General features: G+C 42.4%; 1 protein-coding gene across 2 annotated transcripts in view; it reads left to right on the forward strand.

Moving 5' to 3' along the window:
- RASGRF2 (Ras protein specific guanine nucleotide releasing factor 2) overlaps nt 1-14,690 on the forward strand; it is a 2,022,215-nt gene that overhangs the window by 1,970,172 nt on the left and 37,353 nt on the right. For both annotated transcript variants that reach the window (XM_085632406.1, XM_085632407.1), the window contains exon 25: nt 7,090-7,207. In XM_085632406.1, the coding sequence (XP_085488532.1) occupies nt 7,090-7,207 (118 nt within the window). The remainder of the gene's footprint in view (nt 1-7,089; nt 7,208-14,690) is intronic.

Consider the following 14,690-nt stretch of genomic DNA (forward strand, 5'->3'; position numbering starts at 1 on the left):
CTGCCCATTGTGTGCCAGCGCAGGAGAAAAGGACAGGAATGTGCTGTATCTTATAGATACAGCACATTCCTGCCTTTTTGTTTTGCCGTAGGGCAGTGCCGCAAGATTCCTTGCTGCACTGCCCTACGCCAAAACCTCATAAATTAGGCCCTCTGGATGCAAGTTAGGCACACATAATTAGGCTTTAGGGTGCTAGGTTGCCCAAATACATTTTGACTATGGTAGAAACATTCACAGTATTCTCATTGTTAGTGATGTGCATAAGTAATGCTTTAATAATATCCTGGGTGGTTATGTTGTGCTAAGCAGCAAGATAAGACAGTTAAAACAATATAAAGTGCATTTTCTCTTAGTACAGAACTTGTGCGTGATATTCTAAAGAACGAATTGCTTCTGTGTCCCTGACCCCTTTCTCGGGGACTGTTATTAAACCAGGAAGCAAGAACACCACATCAACTATGTGCTGAGTGGGGTCGTGTGGTCGAGTGGTGCTACAGCAACCTGGACTTTCACATTCAACCATTGATGCTCCAAACTAAGTTCAGGCACCCATGAGTGGGAAAGCAAACCCTGTAGAGCTAAGACAGAGTCTTAGTTCAGTCAGGAACCTGCATCACAGGAAAGATTAATGCTTCATCTTGGAGTTGGAACCTTGTGTACCTTGGCCCTTTTTGCAGGGTCATCCCTAAACCTTTTGCCTTTCTCCTAGCCTTTTTTCTGACATGGTGTTGGTGGTTTTAGGACTCTGGGCACTTTAGCACTACTATTCAGTGTAAAGTGCGTGTGCTCTCTGTGTTAAATATGGTAAGATTGGTCTGCACCTGTTTGGCCTATTTAATTTACCTGTCAGTCCCTTGTAAAGTGGTATCTCATATACTCAGGGCTGGTAAATTTAATGCTACTAGTGGGCTTGCAGCGCTGATTGCGCCACCCACCAAAGTAGCCTTTCAAACCTGTCTCGGGCCTCTGCCATTGCAGGGCCTGTGCACGCAGTGTGACTGCTGCTGTGACATGGCACCTAAAGTGTGTGCCATGTCTGTGACCCCCCTTTTACTGCATGTCAGTCGCCCCTAAGGTAGGCCCTAGCTAGCCCTATGGGCAGGGTGCATTGTAGGTAAAAGATAGGACATGTACCTTAAGCGTGTGACATGTCCTGGTAGTGAAAAACAGCCATTTTGGTTTCTCACTACTGTGGGGCTGCCCTTCCATAGGAATGCATTGGGCATTCCCTGATCAGTGTTTCAGTGGTAGTTCCTGATATGAGAGGCACAACATGATCAAGTTTGGTATGTTTGAAATAGTAATGATAAATGATACGCAATGGTGTGTGCAGATTTATTATAACTATTTTAGGAATGTCAATTTTAGAAGTTGCCATTTCTGTGTGCTATGTGTCTGCCTGCCTGATGTGAATTGCATGTCTAGCTTTTGAGTGACAGGGGCTAGGAGGTGTGTGTGGCTCCAGGAGGGGCAGGGTGAGTCAGCACTAGGCTCAATGGGACATCTGCATTTGGAGTGGTGGGAGAAGTCCCTGCTCCCAGAATAGGATGGTGCCTGCCCTAGTGAATGCTGGCTCCGCCCCCTGTGGTGTGTCTGATGACGAGCCCCCACCTAACATTAGGGAAGAGGAGCCTGGTAAACAGAGTGCTCCAGAACCAGTTTTTGCTGGTTCCCCAAGCCCTGTGCTGGTGCAGAGAAAGGGGAAAAGTGCTATAAAGTTAGAGGCTGTGACCCCATGTTTTTGTGCTGTTCCTGAACTTGATGGGGCTTGCTGCTGCTGGGGCCCAGGAGGAACCGCCATGCGGGTTTGCCTCCCTGCTGGAGGGCCCTGTGTGCTTGCCTCCCTGAGCCAAGCCTTTGTCCCCCTGGACTTTGGACTAAGCGCCTTGGGAGCGCTATATCTTTATTGCTGAAGAGCGATTTATTTTTATCCTGGTGAGCGCTGAAGTTTTGCTCCCTGGAGAAGAGCGCTGGATATTCACAGCGCGGAGCTGGGACTTGTCTCGAGGGAATCCCGACATGGGGATTCCCCTATATTGGTGCTTATCGAGCGGGAGCCCACCCCGCTGATTTATGCTGGTTTTCGCTGGTGGGTGCCCACCCCGCATTGCCGCCGCCGAGATCTGAAAGGAAGTCACCGCCGCGGCCCGAGAAGAAGGAGCACCGAAGACGCGGAAACCAGGCAACCTTGCCTGGAGGTGGGCGGGCCTGCCGAGCCGGCCCGAAGTCAGCAAATGCCAAGCCGGGCTCCCGTGAGCTGAGGGAAGCCCCGCGTATGCCGAGGTGAAGTGAGAGAGCCGCCGGAGACTCGCTCCATGCCCTGCCCGTCGGGTGAAGGTGAGGAGGCAGTGGCTGTGCTGCACAACTGCAGCCTGTGACGACCCGCGTCCCAGGGGAGGGCCCTGGTGAAGTCCACCAAAGAGCCCCGGTGAGTGGGGGCTCAAGTAGGGCATTGTTGGTGCCCATCAAGGCACATTGCCGGTGTAAATTGCCACAGCTACCCCGCCTGACAGTGGGCAGCTGCAACGATTGTGCCAAATCCTGCAGAGCAGCGGCCCCACCAGTTCACGGGCCACTGCCATGTTGTTGGGGGCAATTGTAATTATAGAGTCCCCAGTGGGGCTTTCAAAGCACAGTCAGTGCCAGTTTCTCTTTGGGGTCAATTTTGGCTCCACCGAGGCACATTGCCGGTGCCTGGAGCCTTGTCAGTGTTCCCTGGGGCCCCGTAGTGCCAGTGCTTTGTTTCACTCACAGCTGCGCCGCAGTTGCGGGCAGCTGCAATGTTTTGGGGCCATTCTCTGTTATTAAGGAAAGGGTGAGTTGCACCCCACGCCCCTGCACAATTGCGCACCGTGGTTCTTGCTGCATTGGCAGCCAGAGGGATAACTGGAAGGCCCCTCTAGAAGCCCTGATATTTGGGACAAAAGGGCATTTGAGCCCCAGTGAAAGGCCAGTTGGCCTGGGGGGTCATTGTGGATACCTGTGTGTCGGTAGGGCGCAAGGCCCTAAGATAATGCCCGCAGAGGTGGCATCATGTGGTTAGGCTTATATGGATGTTTCTTTATGTGTTTACGCCTAATATGATGATTGCATAATGTGTTTATGCTAATATGATGCCTAATGCAAATATTTATGCCCCATGTGATACCTATGCATAATGTGTTTATGCTGGTGATGCCCAATGCGTAATATGTTTATGCTAATGAGGTTTGGGCCTAATGTGATTTAATGCCTAATGCATTACTATTATATTTTAGGATGGTGTATAATGCTAATGTGATAATGCTTAGGTCATTATGGTACCAGTAGTTACTGGTTGTGTTTTGCATTTACTTACCTGTTCTGATGGTTCTAACCGTGGCCAGATTGGCCTGGTCCTGTATATAATCCCCTGTGAATATTGCCTAGTGCCAGTTGGCACAGTATAAATGTGTGATTATGTTTCTAATGTGTTTTATGACAATACAAAGGCTATTTTTTATATAACCTTGTGTGGAGTTCCTTTTGTAGTGTGCCTAGTGTGTTGCTGCTGTGTGTGTGTGTGTTGCGCAAACGCTTTACACATTGCCTCTGAGATAAGCCTGACTGCTCGTGCCAAGCTACCAAGGGGGTGAGCAGGGGTTATCATCAGTGTGTAACTCCCTTGTCCTGAAGAAGAGTGGTGGTTTTTGCCTGGCTTAGGCGCAAGCCCTAGCCAACCAGAAATCCCATATCTAACAGAACCTGCAGTAGAGTTTTCTGGACAATCTACCATCTTGAGAAGAGTATTTCATAGGCTTGACCACATCTTTTTCATAAGAATCAGACCTTAGCCCACGGCAGGATTTTGCGGTCATCCTCTGACAGTGACAGTCTCCAGTAAACTCTGGGCATTTATCACATATAGTTATCTTCATTCATTTCAAGAAATGCTTAGAACAAGAGACCCTTTTAAATATCCCAACTCCAGTTTCAATGGCGTTCATGTGAGTTATTCAACTGTTATGCATTTGGAGGTTGCCCCGCTAATGTCAATAGAAAGGGGCTGTTTATCATCCCTTGTTATGATAGGTCTAGTAGTGCACTTTGACCATGATGTTTTACAGTGTATTTTCAAAGGTTTACAAGGGTTGTGAGAATAACTCTACAGAGAGTTTCTTAAAAAAGGACCTAGCTTCTAATGTGTCTCTGGCTAATAACTTTATTTCAGTGCATTTATATCATGGAAATGCCGTAAATTCCAGGCTGCCATTATTGTGTTCTATCAGACTCCTACTTCTGTATTTACTTATTAATGTTTGTATAGTACAGCCTTCACCCTCAGCAAAGGGTGCCATTGCACAGATTAGCATATACAGGAAATTGATATATTTGTCAAGCATTACACCAAGTACATAGGTCTGGTTTACAAAGGATTTAGATTTATAGGGTGAACAGTATATACTTCTTTAGGGTAGCTTTAAGCATTGTAAATGAGGATGGCATTCGTATGGTGGGAGGGAATTCCAGGCTTTGGGCCTTTGCCTGAGAAAGTCACTTCATTGTGAAACTTTTTTAATAGATGAGAACATCAAAGCTGGTGGTAAATGGGGCTCACTAGAAAGTTTGTAATATCCAGTTGTCATTCCTTGTACTTGTTCATGATGCAAGCAGTCTTGTAGGTGCTTTGTACATTTATATGTAACCAATTCAGCCAGGAGAAGCTTGGTTGTTGTGGTCAACTTTCCTCCTTCTAGAGGTATGGAAGAAGCAGGGTCGTTGATTGCTTGTAATGGCTCTTAGGGAGGCCTATTAGTAGAGCATTACCATCAGTTCTAGATGTGACCAGATATAACCATGACTAAGATCTTTAGATCTGATATGTAGAAAGATTGGCTTATGTTATAAAGATAAGACCATTAATAGATGATAATTTGTGTTTTTTTCTACTGCCTTGATGTGCATGTCTATGATGAGTCTTGTATGAAATCCACGGATTTTGCAGAAGAGATACCCATTGTATTTCAATTCTATTCGGAAAGGCTTCCTTATAAAAGCCTTACTTGGTTCTGAACTTATCAGTGGCTCATGTCAAGTTTGAAATGTGTTGCCAAAGAAACATATTCATTATAAAAGCTAAGGATGTAACAACACACCAGCATACTAGTCATAACATACCAAAGAAATAAAGACATGCAATGATATTGCCATGCATGAAGGCCATACTATTTAATTGACTAAGATAAAAATATATCAAGAACCTGATGAACAATAAACCACATGTTTGTATGGAACCACACATAAATATGGGACTGTTTCAAAAAATATTAAGCATGGTTTTACATTCTATGAAAATAGCAGAAATTCAGTGTATTGGTCACAACTGCTTCTTCTTTATAAGCAAGATATCAAGACGTTTAATGTGCATTGTTGGTAGTTTACTGTTCTTTGAAGGCAATACAATAAGGATTCTGTTTTCTTTGAGAATTCAGCTCACCCAGTTGATTTTCAGCCATGTCTTCAATGCAGATAAACAAGTGGTAAGTGTCTCGCTGGGTGTCAACTGAATACTGGTGAGAAGATACACTGTGCCTCTACAGAAGTTCGCCTAGTGGTTCAGCGATTAAGTTGAACACAATGGGGGCTATGATCAAACCTTTTGTACAGCTAAAGCTGAGGGTATGAGTTCAGAAGTGAAGATGACCAATCTTTTCTTGCTGAAATAGGTTTGAGAGGTTATAACAGAACACATTTAGCAAAGTGTCTTTTACACCTTTACGTTTATGTAGAATAATAAGGAGGATAACATAGCCTAGAGTGCTAAACGCTGAAGATCAGTCAAACATTAAAACTAGTCAAAGAGAACTCATTGCAAAGACATACACAATCAATTTTCACAGGGTCGGGTACAATACGATTTGGTAGAGAAACATTTTTGCAGGGCATCTAGAAAGGTGCATAGCCATCCCTACAGATCTTGATCATGGCTGGAGGAATTCGCTCAGTAGTATAATGTAAATTTCAGTTCACAGTGGCTGAAATGGCCCTTGGAGTGATTATTGAGACATTGTTTGCCTGAATGTCTCTTTCATTTCTCAGTGTTGTGATTTTATTAGGAAAGTAATTGGAAAATTCCTTATATCCTGACCCATTGAACTGGTTTTGGGAGTAGAGGACTGTTCTTTTCAACATCTAGAAACCTTTTTGGGTGATTTTGAGCGCTATCTAGTTTGCTTGTAATGAATGAGCAATTTCCTTGTCACAGACGCTTTTTGTAGACAGGTTTTTGTATATGCCAGTTGTCCAAGTATATCTTCTGATGGATGATACCTTCATTTTTTCGGAGTTACTTGCTTGGCACTTAATATTAACTTAATAAGAATACAAGTGGAGGGGCAAGAGTGTCCAGTGTAAAAGCTACGTTTTTGCAGAGGTAAGGCAGGTTATAAATTTGCATCTTGCATGGCAGCAATGGAAAGGACCATGTTCTTGAAAATTTCAGACAAGGCATTTTTTAGGTCAATAGTGGTTCTCAGGGTCTTTCTGGGAGGGGCATTCCATGTAGAAAGGGTGCAGGGGAGGAGAATGTTGTATGTTGTCAGCCATTAATGGCATAAAATCAGTTTCTAGCCTGTTGATTTCAGCAGACAATTCCATATCTTTGCATTCTGTGCGGGCACTAAGCTTCATATCTTTTTGTGAAGTTTTGAGATTGCCCTAATGGATAATAAGGTCTCCAGGGTTTTTTTTACCACAGTGCATGCATCTCAACTGGTTTTCTGGATGCACATTAGGACCTCCACGTCTGTCTATGAATCCTACTCTTTACTCTGGATATCATGGTGTTCTGAAGCCACTCCTAGTGTGGTGAGACTTCTGCCGTTCTGCCATCCATTCCCACCCACACCTCTAGTCATCCTGTGCTGAATATAATAATCACCTTTCTTATTTTTCTTTTGAAATGTAAAGCACACTTTTAACAGCTTGGGTAGACTGATGCCTGTACTTTGAAGTCAGTTCATAAAATTGTAGGTCCTAGGTTTGACGAGTAATTTGAAACCTTAACAAATTGTGTACCTATTTAAAGGGTAAGTTCTCCAGTGCAATTAAATGTTTTCTTTCTCACTACAGCTGCAACCCTCCTTGCGTCCCATATCTTGGAATGTATTTAACGGATCTCGCATTTATAGAAGAAGGAACCCCAAATTTTACAGAAGACGGTCTTGTAAATTTTTCTAAAATGAGAATGGTAACGTTCTTTCTGTTTGTATGTAATCATATTTGGAAACATGATGTGTTTATTAACAGGTGTGAAAATAGATACTTTTCTTGTCCAATCCCCAAGATGCTGGTGCTTTAAAATTAAATAAGAGTTTTTATGGTAAGTTTAGGGCACACATCTAAAAGAGAAAGTGGGGCACACCTAAATGTTACATGAAACAGCTTCTTATATGAGGACCAAAATTAAAAATATACATTAACATTGAATGGGCTCTAGTTGCAGAGCACCTTCTCACCCAGATATTCAGCATTTGAGATATTTCTGTAACAGATATCTCTGTGAAATATGGCACCTAGAAATGCCAAATGTGATACCTATTTAAGGACAAAGAGCCCCTGTGTATGCGTTTTAATAGGACGCCCCCTTCCATCTACCTACATGGTAGAGATTACTACTGGCTGTGGATGGTTCTCTGTATAAAGGTGACCACCACGAGGGTTGAAGTTTCTCCACGAGGTGGCTGCCCTGACCGTCGAAGGAAACGCTTCAGGAGAAAAATCTGAAATGGGAGATCGGTCATAGTGGGAGGTCTGAAACCATATGTGGTTACTGAAAATGTGCCCCTTCAGTGTGGGAAATTGACAAAATACACATTTAACTTTTTCCTGAGATTCTCAGAGTTTGAGTTATTTTTCCAACACATTGGGTCTTTTTAATGTCTGTCTCATAAAAATTTGTGTTAACTAAATTCAGGAACTTGGTTGATACCCATATTGCCCACATATTCCAATATCAGACACTTATCCTTCAGTGCAGTCCTTCCAGTAGCATCAGTGGATTGCACCGGAGTGTGGGATCACTTGACATTGTGTGTTACTCATATCTTATTTTATGCCAACTATACTAAACCTTGAAAAAGCACCTGGGGAAAGTATCGGCCCATGTGAAACAAGTGTCAACTAAATTATTGTCAAAACTGATACAAACACCTAATAAATTCTTACATGTAGATTGACATACATTGGTTGTATTTATTATTATGAGTGCTATGTCTCAAACTTCAATGAACTCTAGCGAGGCCTTAAGGAGGTAGGATTCTGATGCCATCAATTATACAAATGGACTAGAGAAGAAGACCTTTGATGTCAACAGATGTAGAGAAGATCCAGACAGGTTAGAACCTGATGCTGATAACTCTAAGAAGACTCTAGAGAGATAATGTTCTGATGACAATGAATGTAGAGAAGCCACACAGAAGTAAGACTCCGATGCAAACAACTTCATAGATGCCTTAGAGAGGTAGGGTTCTAATTCTGATGACTCCATGCTGTTTTTTGTTGATTTCAATAGTAGGTCATAAGCCATACCTCTTACTAGCAATCCATTTTACTAGTATTTTTCTGAGAATCATACATTAGGAAGAATTTGTAAATGGAGGACCAATGCATCAGAATTGGTGTGCAATTACTTCTGTCAATACTTTTATTGCCAACCTATTTCTCTGTTGTTTCAAATATGATACCACTGTTGTCCTTGTATCTTATTTATTACCTAAACACTACATACAAAACTCTATTTTCAAACAAAGAAAACATATTTATATTAGACACCTTATGCAGTGACCCAGGTCTTTCAGAAATAACACAAGTTAAAGAATCGTGTAATTGTCATCTAAGCAGTCTTTTCTTTATTGACTACAATCTAATATTCCCTTATTAGCCTTCCTGCCCGGTAATGGCCCTGCCTATCTTTCTATTAGGGGTGTATGATAAATTCTGCTCCACCAGCGAAGATGGTGGAATTTTGGTCCCTCTGCGTTATGCATGTAATGTGGAGTTCTGGCCAAATTCTGCCAACCGTCGCATGGCAGAGTTTTTACTCTATAACAATAAGAAGAGGGACAATAGGGCTTTTTTTCAGGTCCAGCATACGTGCCCAAGGCAATGTTTATAAAGATAGGTATGCAGTTCCTAAGGGTGAGGAGACATATAATGTCAGCGAGTGCTAGGTTCGATATGTAGGTACCGTAAGTGAATCCTATTATTAAAAGTGAGAGGGGGGGATCCCTCTTCGGAACTGGAGCCCTCACACACCAAGCAAGCTAGGTGTCATGCTTCATCATTTGGGCTTGCTCCTCGTCAGGCTGGTGCTGCAATGCCTGACGGGCTCCCATAAATGGGGCTCTTTGTCGGAGATCTTTTGTCCCTGCCGTTTGGTGCAGTGGGGGTGAGGGGCCCAGTAGTGTCGATGTAGTGTAAGTGAGTTAAAACAGGTCAATTATTCCTTGAATTGTATTTATTCTGGTAGGTAAATTGCCTGATTAAAAGTCAATAGAGTGGCATAAAGCTAGGGGTTAAGTGCCTAGATGCCTAAGTCCTACTCTCATTCGATCGACATGTTTTTTGCCTCTGTTGTCAGTAAGATCATGAGCAATTCATCAGGACCAGGGAATCAAATTTTATCTACACAAAATGAGAGGGGGGAAACCTACCTCCCACATCGTAATATAGTGGGCAATGTCCCACTGATGTCACGGAACCTAGGTCAGAAAAAGGACAGATATTATAATAGCAGTATGTTTACTCGACATTCATAATGTGCCTTATACGCCTTGGTGACCATAGTACACAACATATTAGAGGGCGTGCATATACAAGTGATGTCTCACGCAGTTATAGTGTCTAGGTGCTGTATATAGTGAGAGGACCAAGCACTAGGTGTTTTAAAACCAAATACAACATAAAAACATGAGCAAAGCAGCAGTGGAGCATATTGTTGTGGGAATGCTCACCTAAGGGCCTAAATAGTTTGACCTCATCAATTTCCGACGGAATAAAATGGACACCAACAATTAGTGTCCTGTTGAAAGAAAATAAATAAATAAAGAAAGATAAATGGGGATCGGTAAGTGAATGAATCAATATCCATCCGTAAGTGCTCACATGGGAACAGTGTTATAACATGGAGGAGGAGAGGAGATAGCGGGGTGGATTGCCAATACCCTCTCAGTGTGTCCCACACAAAGGCAAGCTCACAAGGGACACAAAGCCAACAAGACACTCGGTGAGTAGTCAATCCTCGGGTGCTGCCTAAAGTGCCAGCGCACCAACGGTCATGGAGAGCACCTAGAGATCTCAGCCCCCCAAGGCCAATGTAAAATAGCACCATACACTGTGGGCTGGTGGACGTGTCCCATTGTCCTATACCGAAAATCCAAAGATTGTGTGCAGGCTCACCTACCCTTGCCGCCGGAATTGGGTGGAATGGGCTGTCAGAACTGGTCCCAAGTTATACCACGCCGATGCCATGGGGACGGAGTGGGCGGGGATATGCGTCACATGCTATACATGGCAGTAATTCAAAGAAGGACAACTTTTGTGAAAAATGGCGGCCATCTTGGCCTAGTCTTTGTTATGGTGCGGAATAGGTGGAAAGTAGCCATCTAAAACTATTGATCAAATCAAGTGTAAACTCATGAATTTTTAATATTCAATTTAATTGGCCTAGTCTGTGTTCTAGTGCGAAATGGATGGAAAGTAGCCATCTAAGACTGTTGGTCGAGTTAGGTGTGAGCTCATATATTCCCAATGTAATTAGTAATACAGACCTATGAAAATATGATGTTCATATTTGTCACTGAGTGTCCTTGTCTGATGTAGACAGTGTGCGCAGAGGTAAGTATCGCGTGCGATTCGTGAAGGTAATGTAAATAAGGACCACTGTGTCCAAAAAAGGGGGTGCGGGGGGCCGGCCATTTTAGCTCAGTCTCAGTCATGATGAATACTATAGATAAATAGTCGCCATCTTTCACTAAAGTTGAGTTGACTAACACATTATCTAAACCCGCTCAGGGTGCGATGGTAATCAAAAATGCCCACTTGAGTATAAGAAGATATGTGTGCGAGATAGCAGCGGGAATCTTGGACCATTCTTGGGTCATTAGAAACTCACTAACCCTGTAATAAGTATCGCTCACTCATGCAGACAATCCTTTTCTGCAGTGGAAATCATGAGTTAGCTAAACTGGCCCAGGGAATGTCATCATTGAGTCCCCTGCTGTCAGTGGATAGTCTGTGGACCCATCTCTGTTCAATCTTGAATAGAGCTTTGTGCGTGATCTGTGGGTGTGCTTCCAATATCAGCCATTTGATGTAATCAGGGGAATGTTTATGGTCCTTGAAATGTGTGTACATCTTGGTCGCAACCCTCTGGCATCGGATGTTACTCCTGTGCTCTGTGATGTGAATTTTAGCCATCCGTAATGTCATGCCTACATAGTGCAGGCTACAGGTGCAGGTGATCATATATATATACAGTGCGTAGTATTGCAATTGGTGTGTCTATTCATTTTCCATTGAAAGGTTTCCGTAAGGACACTTCTTTAGTGGTAATGGTGAAGCGACACACTGTACATGAACCACACGGGTAGTGGCCGGTGACTGGAGGCAAATCCCAAAGTTGTCTTTGGTCTGTATGGTGTGTGTGTTTCGGGCGGTGTTGATCAAGATGTCCTTGAGATTTCTGGTGCGTCTAAATGCAAATCTAGGGGCAGGGATCTGTAGGTCTCCCGTGTTAAGTATGTTCCAATGTTTTTTAACAATGCGTTTTATTCTGTTAGATTCAGGATTGAATGATGTCACACAGGTCAGGGTGTCGGCAAGGGGCTTGGTGTTGACCTCTAGGAGGGCTTCACATGGGTTATTCCTTGCTCTTTTCATGGAAGTACTAATCTGACGTTCTGGGTAGCCACGCTCTCTCAGGTTAGTGGCCAAAATCTGTGCTTCTGATTTATAGTCTGTAACGGAGCTACAGTTTCGTCTAATACGGAGAGTTTTTACTCACCATGGCTCTCCAGTAGTAAGTTCATGAGCGCGAGCAAGACTTGGCATCCCCTAGCACGGTTTTCAGTCACTAGTAGGTCACCCAGGGAGATTTCCCCTATGCTGACGCTCAAGTAGAAAATCTACTCGAGCTGCAGCGTAATCAACTTGAGAAGCATCGACCTCTGGCATGCCACATGGTGCCGTTCACACTGATTTTTCAGCACAGAACAAGCTCCCGGTGCTAAAAATCAGCACAATATGCCTAATTCTGCCTGTTTGCTGTACTCTGCAGAATCTCGCAGAGTTTTCATGTAACAAAGGAATTCCTCGTAATGAAACTGCACAAGTTCCACCCACCCCTACTTTGTAGCTGGGAGTGTCCAGGAGTGAATATTGGTACTTCATACTGAAACAAGTTTAGATTATCTTTTTAAAGGGCTGGTTCAGTCAGTACAAGGTATTCAATGTCTTTACCTGAATGATGTGCCATTGGCCTCAAAATACATCTGATCAACTAATTTTCTCAGAATCTTCTGCTGAACATCAGGAGCTGAATGGTATCCCTTAATTTCTTGCTATCACTCCTGTGTGGATCGTCTTTGATGCCACTGAGCAGAAAGTACATCTTCATTCTTGTATTTTTGTTTCAACCCAACTCCTGCTTTATCTTTTCTGATCAGGTGGTGAACTTAGTGTATCAGAAGATGAATACCATTGGTTATTCTATTTAAAAAAAACAAGTTGAGTTCAGAAATATTCAACACTTCCCGTTCCAGCAGGACAGCGTTTAGTGCTTGGGAAAAAATGCAGTACACTGTTAATGCTATCTTATCTGATATTCTAAGTTAACGAGCCCTTGCAGGCTCAAGGACAGTGTTGTCCTCAAGAACATATAAAGAAATGAGTCCCTAAAGAGTTAGAATGACAGTAAATACATCAGCACAGTCAATCAAATAAGCTTTCTTGAGATGAGTAAAAGTTAGAAACCACGAAGGTTTATTAAATAATTATACTTCTTTACAGAAGGCAAAAATGTTGATTAGTCAAATGCATAGTAAATCAATATAGGGAATTAGCACAAGGGTCAGTCAAATGCAGCAGAGAGGTATGACATGAAGTCAAGTCTCAGGGAAAAATATTCTAAGTCCTAAGCAAGAGACAGACTAACAAGGGTCCGCTCTCGGAGTCTGCACAAACCAGACTGGCTCAGCTCCAAAAATGAAATTTTATTTTAACAAGATACAAAAGCAAAAGTTACAAAGTCACCATAAAATGAATAATATGTTTCATAGGTTCAACCGATAACAGTACAGCAATATGCAATAATATTGAACTAAATAAAATAATGAATCCCTACTTACCTAACATCAACGCATGTGATAGTACAAATCTAGGTAGACGCAAAACAACTACAAGCTTATTGGATAAAAGGCCTTCCAGAAGCACAGACAGAAAGGACCTTGAATTGTTAAAATAGAAGGGAAGAACCTTTCGCATAGTTCTTCAAGAACAACATGTCAATACAGAGCAGTTCACAAGTGCAGATTTTGCTGCGTGCGAGGAGATGAGAAATAAAAACACACATACATGCGTAGAAATGCAAGATGGAGTCAGGCCTAGTTTGGGCCTATTGTGACCTATCTACATAATCCAAAATTCTGCATGTCACAGCAAAATTGTTTTTGATGCAAAACATTTTTTATGCTAAGCGGAAATGATTTGTTAAATGAAAAATATCTTTTTTCGAATCCCCCCTCTGACTGATTAATCAATCATCACAAATCCCACTGTTCTTTATTTACAACAGCCTTTAATGTCTTCTGCCTTTTGCGCCACAATTCTTCCAAGATCTTCATAAGCAAGAGCCTTAATGTTCTCTAACGCAAGATCATCTCTTTTTTATTGCTGACACCTTTTTTCAACCCCTTTTGATACAAATTAGTTCACTAAATTTAATCAAATGAATGAGACCAATTATACATAAGAGAATAAAAGTTAGTGGGGTTAGTATTTTCTGAGGCACACCCCCACCAATACTATCAAACCATTCACCAATCTTTGTAAAACCCTTTCCAATGTCGCTGAACCATGGACTAACTGATTCCTACAGCCCTTGTTCTTCAAGAACATTTGCCTTATGCGAAATATTAGTGATGTTAATGATATAATTATTAATAAACCTGCTACTATCTAGTATAAAAGTGAAGCACTGTTAAACCCTCCATGCACGACAGACATCCTCCTCTTCATAAGAACAATATCTAATGCAAGGCCATTTAGCTTCACCATTGCATGCATAGCCTTTAGCTCCTCATTAATTTGAGTTAATGCACCAGCAGTATAAGTTCTTAAGCGATCAACTAATGCAGACAGCATTTTAACCTTCACATCATTCAAAGTCAAACCAGTCGGAGGAATCAAAACACCAAACGCATCCAACAATACTTATCCAAATCCATGTTTTGCTCTTCTAAGCCTAGTATCACTCCTTCCACTCATCTCATTCACATGATAAACACGCAGGAAGACTAGAGCAAGATAGCAGCTTTACACCCAATTATGTGGGAGGTTAAACTAGGCAGTCTTACCACAAACATATTACATTCCTCTCAGAATTGGTTCTTCACCAGTCAAAAGCATATGATCAACTATACAACTCACAGTATACTCTATCTGACCAACCACTT

This window comes from Triturus cristatus, chromosome 2_1 (assembly GCF_964204655.1).
Source record: "Triturus cristatus chromosome 2_1, aTriCri1.1, whole genome shotgun sequence".
Taxonomy (NCBI): Eukaryota; Metazoa; Chordata; class Amphibia; order Caudata; family Salamandridae; genus Triturus; species Triturus cristatus.